The sequence below is a fragment of the Leiobunum rupestre genome, chromosome 10 (assembly GCF_980474605.1).
Source record: "Leiobunum rupestre chromosome 10, qqLeiRupe1.1.hap1, whole genome shotgun sequence".
Taxonomy (NCBI): Eukaryota; Metazoa; Arthropoda; class Arachnida; order Opiliones; family Sclerosomatidae; genus Leiobunum; species Leiobunum rupestre.
Genome location: NC_143393.1, coordinates 21,907,551 through 21,916,806, shown reverse-complemented (window position 1 = coordinate 21,916,806; position 9,256 = coordinate 21,907,551). Strand labels below are relative to the sequence as shown.

The following is a 9,256-nucleotide window of genomic DNA, read 5'->3' as shown; positions in this document are numbered from 1 at the left end:
CACGTAACAACTTTTACTTTTCAATTTACTTACTTTGCGGGCAGAGAAACGAAGTAAATAAACTTTTATGTTTTCACGCGAAAAAAAATATTATTTAACGTCGGATTAAGTATGTTCATTTAATACAGTATCAGTAAATTGAAGCTAAGGGAAAATAACTTTATTTTATAATAACTAAGCATTCGCAATGTTTGAGTGCTTTCTAGAAAGATAAAATTATATAAAATAAATTACTCTTCATAGCGATGTTAAAAAAACAATTAGGCCTATAATTATTTTAATTCATTTTTTATAAAACGTCGCTTCTTTTTCAACAAAAACTTTTCGACTATCACATTTAAATTGATGTTGCGTGTTCTATCATTTTCAATACTTAATAAAGCAAGAGAACTTAATCGACTTGCAGTCATATTATTTCGAAGGTAAGTTTTTATAAGTTTCAACTTCGAAAAACTTCGTTCGGCAGTAGCTGAAGTAACGGGTAACGTTAAATACAATTGAAAAAGTGTACATATATCTGGTAAGCTAGTAAAAGAAAAGTATTTTTAACTAACAATAGATTCGCCAATTCCACTATTGAGTTCTTTGTCTTAATTTGTTCAGCCATTGCAGTTTTAAATGATATGATCTGATCGACGAGGCTGTTGGAAAAAACGTTATCGTACTTTTCTAAAAAGTTATTAACTTGAAAATGCAACTCTTCTTGGGTAAGCTGAAGTAAGGTCTTTGGATGAATGAAATTAAAATTCTTAGCTACTTCGTTCATGCTAGTAAAACGGTTATTAATTTGGTTTATTAATATGTCAAGTGATGCGTTAAACACAACAATTTGGAATCTTTTAACACCGTCCTGAATTTTTGAGTCGCAGGCTAGTTCATCAAAGAATTTTTTTATCGTTCTCTTACGTCAATGTACAATGTATATTCCACGAAGCCGCCAATTGAGACGCTTCTTTAAAAAGGTCATCAAAATTGTTTCGCATACCAATCAAATTATTTTTGGCGTTCTCTAGCATTGTTTGGGCTGTTCCTAAATCAATGTTAGTCCCTTGCAAGGTTTTTGAAACAAGATTTACATTTTCCAGAACAATGCTTTGAAAAGTAAGCATTAAAACAAAATCGAATTTATCAAGTTTTTTCCTAAGAGATAAAGCTGTATCCCTTTCTGGTTTTTTCTCGCTTTTTAATATGATATTAGAAAGACACATCATTACGGATTTAAAGTTATATTTTATAGACAACAAACAATCAAAACGGGAAGACCACCTCGTTGGACATAGTTTTTTTAAAGTCAAAACTATTTGATTGTTTTCTTCCAAAACCTTGTTGAGTTTTTGCCAACGTGGTAAACTTTCGCTGAAAAACACGTACAAACTTTCAACAGTTACGTAGAATTCCCGAATTTCAGTTATATTGGAAACCGAATCGTTCAAAACAAGGTTTAGATTGTGTGCAGCGCACTGTATATATTCGGCATTTTTTACTCGATTTCTAATTCTTCTTTGCAAACCAGAATAATGACCACTCATATTGGCTGCTCCGTCACAGCCTTGCCCTCTACATTTGCTCAAATCAATTTCTAAATCGTCAAGAACATTCAAGATTTTATTCTCAAAACCCGAAGCACTCTGGTCTGAAACTTTGATAAAACCCAGAAACGATTCCCTAATTTGAAGTTTATCGTCATTTGATGAATTGGAACTATTTAGTAAAACAGTTCTAATAACTATGCTTAATTGATCCTTTTTCGATGTGTCTTGCGTGGTATCCAAAATTAAAGAAAAGAATGAACTATCGATTTCAAAACCGAGTCTGAAAGTATTGAAATCATTTCATTTTGGACAGCTGGGCTCAAATACTTGACTTTTCGGGGATCATTCAAATGTGCTTGCAATAAAGAGTCATAAGTAGACAGCAAATTAATAATGTTTAGAAAATTTCCAGATTTTTGCCCAATACTACTTATATTTTCACGGTGACCACGGAAAGGTATGTCACACAAAGCTAACGTACGAACCACGTCAATAATTCTCGTTAATATAGCTTTCCACTCGTGGATCTGACCATCGAATGCCCCAATGCTGTCAATAGTTTTATTTTGTTTCCATGTGTTGTAAATGACTCACGCTTGGATATGAGAAATTGAAGAATCATGCGTTTTCATCTTCTTACTTAAGCCTTTCCAATCTCTAATATTTCCTTTTCGCCACGGTTGTTCAGATTCTCTTGCAAAGAGCCAGCAAGGTTCACAATACACGCCGTCTAATATAGGAGAGTAGCACAGCCAATACCTTTGTATAATTTGGCCAGTTTTAGTTTTACAATAATAATATTCGGTACTAAAAGATCGTAAAGACTTCTTATAATTGGGAAATGGCCACTTTGGTTTACATGGTTCTGCTCGTAATATTTTCACCTTATCTTCCTGACTAAGTTGTTCTTTGAAAAGTCCCCTATCCGTCGAAATTATTGTATCTTGCGCATTGGAGTCGTCTCTTTGTTCTCTCTCGGATATATCCGGTTCATTATCTTCAAATATAACATCTGTATCCTTAGCTAAATTTCCGTTAGCTACTTCAATTTCTTCAAGTTCTTCAACATTAACATTAATAGAAGATTCATGTTCATCAACATCCAAACTAACTGCTGTGTGTCCTGACGATGTCGTTGTCGAACTTGTCGGACAAATGCTTTCACTACCACTCTTAAAACTCTTCTCAAATAAAGCGTCGATTTTCATACATTTTTTGTTCCCTCAGTCTCCTTTTTAGGGCACCACTTGAGTACTTTCTCTTATTTTCAGCCATTACCAAATTTACAAATTTATTTCTGGTTTTTAAAAGAAATTAAAACAGGCGAAAAACTTCAAACAGTAAAACAGTGAGTCAACACAATATAAATACACTTTTTAAAGAAAATATGACCTATAAGAATTTTATACTCTACACGAGGTTACACTACGTGGTAGAAAAGTATCGAACCGTTTAGAATGGGTTGAGTGAACCGCCCTGTACCGTAACCAGCTTTTATGCGCCCGGTGCGAGCTTCTATAACTGCGCCCTGTGCCTAGGCACCGCCCTAGTTACGGCACTGAACCGCCCTTAAAGTTATTGATGTTACTTTTAACCTACGTATTTTAGTACAGTTTAACACTAAAATCGCTCTTATTTTTACCCGTCACGTAACCCAACTTGCCTTGCATTTTATTATTTTTCCTTTCGTTTTCGAGCCTAGTTTTCCCCTAACCTAAAGTTATAAATATTTCATCAAAAGCGGCGGTTTAATTAGAACAAAATAAGATACTCTAACATCCAATCAAAAAAGTTGGACTTTAGTTACTAGAATTTTGGAGAGCGTAATTATGTTTTATTTATTTATGACAAAAATAATTGCTCAATAGGCTTAGGTGGGCTTTTTGTTTGAGCATTTAATTTGCTACAGAAAGAAGCAAAAACTCAATCTTTCAAAATAATTTAGTGACTGTGACAAACATGCTAATAATGACTACCGTAGAGATTAGAAGACATTGGGATTTTTATTACTAACACCCAGTCACAAGCGTAAGTATATTTTAATTTTATTAGATAAAAAATTAACTTACGGTTTCATACAAAGTTGAATCTCGACATACTCGCTAAATCGAAAAGTGAAGATGGGTTTCCGTTTCAATTTGCGATGACTACCGGGCTACCTTTCACGAGCTGTACTTACGTTGATCCCTCAAACTAGGCTGTGCCTGAATTTCCCTAATTCAGCGTAGATCGGAGCTCTGCGGTTATATTAGTAAATAAAAGCTCTTAACACGCGTCGACTAAATACGCAACATTGCGATTTAAGGCTGCGTCCGTTAACTGACAGTCAGAAAGTTTGGTAATTTAAAAACAAAATCTTCTACCTAGCAAATTTTCCAGTCATCATTTATAATTGCCGTGCTAGAATAGAACCAAAGCAAGGTTATAAAATGAACTAAAAAGGGGCCCCTTGGAACTCCGCGGGGGCCCTATTTACGCCACTGTTCATATTCCGAGATTACAAGGCTCTATTTAAACTGGACAAGTGAATTGTAAAGTATCCCAATCAATGCGAGACATTCCTTATGGACCTAAAATAAATGATAAACAAATTTGTGTTGTATTCTCATTTTCGCATCAGGTTGAAGACCTATTTACACGAGCCAACATTTTGGCCAACTATGTTGGTGATCGAGTTAAGTTTTCCGTAATTCTTTACAGAATATGAAAATCACCAAAAAAGGATGCTAATATACTGCAGCGGCACTTATACATTAATAACTTTAAAATAAGCGAAGACATTAAAAACGACTAAATGTATAATAAAAGCTTTTTAAATTTTATTTATTTATAAAATTTGACGACTAGTTTCACCGATTCTTTTTTTTTATGTCTTTAGTTATTTTTACGATTAATGTTATCAATTAGTTTTGTGTAATCAAAAGGATGTGTACGAAATTTATTTGATTTAAATAATTTTAGTCTCGGTCATAAAATCAGGCATTTTTTTATAAGACCTTTTCTTAACTTTTACAATTGTTTATCCATTTACTCGGAGCAGCTTGGTTAGCTAAAATGTTTTGAAAATATGTTGGCTCTTGTGAATATAGGCCGTTAGTTCTATATATATATATATATATATATATATATATATATATATATATATATATATATATATATATATATATATATATATATATATAGGCCGTAAGTTCTATATATATTTATATATATATATATATATATATAGGCCGTAAGTTATATATATATATATATATTAAACAGAAGCTTGGAGGTTTTGGCGCTAATTACGCTAAAAATCGTAAAATCGTATAGCTTGTTAGCACACGATTTTACGATTTAGTTTCTACTTCCATTAAAGTAACATCCAACGAGGACACCAAAGGTTTTAGGGATTGCTTAAGCAACAAATCACAAAAGTCATAGGAGCCAATATTGCGACCCTATAGGCAGGTCGGCATAAATATTAGAGGTTATATTCGTTAGGTTTGTTTTACGAAGAAACTAATAAGGAGACTACCCGAGTAGACCTTATGGTAGTATGAAAATTTCCAAAGCCAATGGGCTTTTTTTTCCTGATTCTATTCTTTTTCCTGAATCTATTCTTTTCCCTGATTCTATTCTTTTCCCTGATTCTATTCATTTTCCGGATTATATTATTTTTCCGGATTTTATTATTTTTCCTGATTCTATTCTTTTTCTTGATTCTATTCTTTTTCCGGATTCTATTCTTTTCCCTGAACCCATTCTTTTTCCTGAATCTATTCTTTTTCCTAATTCTATTATTTTTCCTTGTTCTATTCTTTTTCCTGATTCTATTCTTTTTCCGGATTCTATTCTTTTTCTTGATTCTTTTCTTTTTCTTGATTCTATTCTTTTTCCGGATTCTATTCTTTTTCCGGATTCTATTCTTTTTCCGGATTCTATTCTTTTTTCTGAATCTATTATTTTTCCTGAATCTATTCTTTTTTCTGAATCTATTCTTTTTCCTGATTCTATTCTTTTTCCTGAATCCTGAAACTATTCTTTTTCCTGAATCTATATTATATCGTAATATTTGTAATATCCTCGGCGAAATTCTAACTCCCGTATTAGTGCATTCTTTCAATATCGTCACTGTGGTTAATAGCTCGGAAACGATGGAATGAGTTTCGTTTCAATTTTCTACTCCCGTGAATCTGTCGGGGAACAGAAGGGAAAGGTTTCATCATTTCGAAGCAAGCCGCACTTCACGCTGTTTTTTGCCCACTCAGCGTTTTTGTTTCTTTAGCTGATTAAAACTAAAAATTCTTCCGTAAAACGATTTTATTTTTCTTCCGCGAATTCCAAGCCGTTCTTAACCGCGTTTCCCATAAAGCATTCCCAAACCATTGAAAGAGGTTTGGAGTTTTTAAGGGTAGAAAAAAATGGAAATTCAGTCTGAATTTTCCCACACGATCTCTTCAAAGACCAGATTACATCGTAAAAATGTCATTCTCCACTTTCTCCTCTTAATTTTGAACACGATAAAGCTATTAACAGCCAGAAATAAGGCGGATTTGAAAGCGTAATCCGTACAACAAATGAAAACTCTTTCTATTCATTCAACGGATTTAAGAATTAAGAGTTACATTCTTTCGCCTTCAATGTTACTCCTCAAGAGCGTATCCACGATTTCATTTCGGGTGGGGTTTGAATTGTCCTTTTAGACTTATAACCCACTTAGTTACTGCTCCCCCACGCTTGAGACTTAAATACGCCCTTGATACTCCTATAGAATTTTGACTGTTTCTACCGGGGTTGGGAGAGCTATGCCTACGTTCGTTACCGACTGAAAAAATAACAAACAGGCCTCTTCGGGAAAACTAAATGCTCGGCGAATGTGATGTTTAGTTAAAAAAATGCAAAGTTTCTAAGTCTATAATACACTTTATTTACAATACCCTTTATAATGTGGGTCCTAAGAATGCTCGTTTTGCTGTGAGCCCGATTCCGGTCCGTTCGATCTGAACGTTTTTACCTCTCCGAGGGTACTTTGTACCCTGGAGGGATATTACAATCACCGTGTCTGTCTGTGGGTCTGTCTGTCCTGCGAACGCGTTCGCATTTTCCGTGCAAAGGTTAATCATTGCGTACGCAGTTTCTCGAGATATCTGCGTTCACAGTTTCTCGAAGGGTTGGCAAAACCACCGAGTGACGGTGAGCGTTAACGGTTTCATTTGCAGTTTGATTTGGATGGTGTTTTTTCGCTCACTGTGGTGCCGGTTTTGGTAATGTTTATGCGTAGGTTGTGAATGTTGAGTTCGTGTTATGACGGTTGTGAGTGTTGAGTTTGTTTTGTTTGTGTTTTGATGGTTGTGCATGTCGAGTTCGTGTTATGTCGGTTGTGGGTGTAGAGATTGTGGTGTGTCTGTGTTATGATGGTTGTAGATGCTGAGTATGCTTATACTCAATGACTTTGGGACGGACCGATTGCTGAGTGTTATGCAACCTCTCAACGTCCAATGGCATGGTTTCCACCAATTTTTCACGGTATTCGTCTTAGTGTTAATTTGCGATTTATTGGCGCCGGCCGGTAATCGAACCCGGGTCTGCCTCGTGCAAGAGATTTACTCTAACCACTCAGCCACCAACGCTTGTTAAGTTACGGTGTTTTTCTAAAAAACAGTTTTGGCGAATGTCATTTACAAAGTTATAACGTTAGGTACTATAATTTATTTTATACCATTTTAAATATTTATAAATTATATTAATCTTATATTTAATTAAATATTTATAAATTATATTAATCTTATATTTAATTAAATATTTATAAATTATATTAATCTTATATTTAATTAAATATTAATAAATTATATTAATCTTATATTTAATTAAATATTTATAAATTATATTAATATTATATTTAAATATCTGAGTATTTTAATTTATTTGATCGTGTTCATGAATTGAACTCGGGTCGCATCGTTACAATGCAGACAGTTTACCGCCGAGCCATTGACTTCCTTTAGGAAAATAAAAAGTAAAGAAACCATTATGATAAGGCGGGTTTTTTACCTTTTAATAAAGCTTAGAAAAAGGATAATTATTCAAATCTCCCGCGGAAACTATATAAAAGTAATAATATAGCGCCACCGTGTGGAGAACTATCAATCAAACCGGGTAAAAAATATAATCTCTTCAATTTTTCGAACTTTAGTCAAATCTCGAGGGGTAAAAAAAACACGAAACAAAGGTATATAAGGCCGTTGCCGTCAATTTAGAAGATTTAGTCTTTCTTAGTTCTTGGCTGTCAGACGAAATACTACAGGACGGGGTCCTGGTGTCGGTCAAAAGTTACGAGGTAACTTTGTGGTTTTAATTAGTATGTTCGGTCTTCGGTCAAGAAAAGAGTTAAATTGTGTTTCGCGTTTGGAACGTGAGTGAATGGACTTAAGTGTATGAGCAGTGCGTGCTTAAGACTGAAAGTGTTAAAGTAATTGTGAACTAACTCAAGTCAGCTGTAAGATAAAATTGATTGTTATTATTTTTTGTATTGGAATAATTTAATTATACCCTTGAAATTATCAACTTAACCTGTGAGGCTAATTAAGTAGATTGGAAGTAATTAGTAGCGAACAGCTCTCAGCTGTTAATTAAGACAGTTTATAGTTAGGTAGTTTGAATTTAGTTAAAATTACTCAGTATAATTTATGATATTTACCTAAGTGTCAGTGTGTTTTGGTTTATTTTTCAATCACGATGGACAAATCACAAATTTAGTCTTAGACACTTGAGTACCAGTTCTGTACAATTACGTAGAAGGGATATATATTGTTGGTTTATTGATGAAAGTTAAATCTAGAACGTTCCATAGACTGTTCTGAATAAAAATAAACATTTATAATTTTGCATAATTCTGGTTGCCATTTAATTTTCTAATCACTCGCCCACAACATTACAGTTCTGGCAATCTCGAATCAAATAAATTTTCGATATAACGGCGACGGGAAATTATTCTCATAAATTTATCGCGCGACCTTAGGGAATATTCTTTTAACAAAATTTCGATAACTATCGTTTAATTAAAATTGGCCCGATTCCGTTAAAATTATAAACCAAAAGGCGAACGGTCATTATAATACCCTCTGTAGATATTTCTTTCATTAAAATTTGATTCGTTTTATATTCAACTGATAAACTTGTACTGTAAAAAGGGTTTAATTCAATTGTGCATTGTTATAGTACGTCTAACTCACTGTTGTAACTACTGAACTTATGATATTCTGAATAAATTAAAATTGGTCGTTTCGTCTCAATTATTTTAATTATAATTAAAATTTTATACCGGGCTGGATAGAACAAATAACTCTAAATTATCTTTAAGGGTTATCTCGAAATTAATACCACTAGGGACAATTCTTCCGAGGAGAGGTATATTTTGGCTTGCCAACTTGTTTGGTTGTAACGCGAGGTTTTTCCATTCGCCTCTATTTTTTTTTTTTGAGATACACAAACATCGGTGTCGACCCGAGGCCTTAGACACCAGCACACACACAATAACTGATTAATCAGGGTGAGATATGTGTAACGGCCACGCCAACGGGGGGATACGTGGGGACAGGGGTGGGGACACCCGTGGCGGAAGTATCCCGACCACCCGTTGGGGGATTGGTAGTCGTCCTCACACGGCCTTCCACAAACTCTGCCTCCCGGACGCCTGGGATTACAGGAGTGAGCCACTACTTATATTTAAGCTTGATGCT

The 9,256-nt window shown here is 34.2% G+C and overlaps 1 protein-coding gene across 1 annotated transcript; it reads right to left on the bottom strand.

The window, feature by feature from the left end:
* Positions 1-902: 902 nt before the first annotated feature.
* LOC149925036 (zinc finger MYM-type protein 1-like) lies at positions 903-2,740 on the bottom strand. The gene is made up of 3 exons (XM_090161691.1): positions 2,127-2,740; positions 1,860-2,081; positions 903-1,812 (listed from the first exon to the last, which is right to left on the bottom strand). Exons 1-3 carry the CDS (start codon positions 2,738-2,740, stop codon positions 903-905), a joined length of 1,746 nt encoding a protein of 581 aa, XP_090017817.1.
* Between the last annotated feature and the right edge of the window lie 6,516 nt (positions 2,741-9,256).

What these genes read in the sequence shown, in the direction of transcription:
- LOC149925036 (XM_090161691.1), bottom strand. Translation starts at nt 2,740, where the DNA reads ATGAAAATCGACGCTTTATTTGAGAAGAGTTTTAAGAGTGGTAGTGAA. An exon ending in TCAATTTCTCATATCCAAGC is followed by an intron (nt 2,082 to 2,126) that starts GTGAGTCATTTA and finishes AACTATTGACAG; the next exon opens with CATTGGGGCATTCGATGGTC. An exon ending in AATGATCCCCGAAAAGTCAA is followed by an intron (nt 1,813 to 1,859) that starts GTATTTGAGCCC and finishes CAATACTTTCAG; the next exon opens with ACTCGGTTTTGAAATCGATA.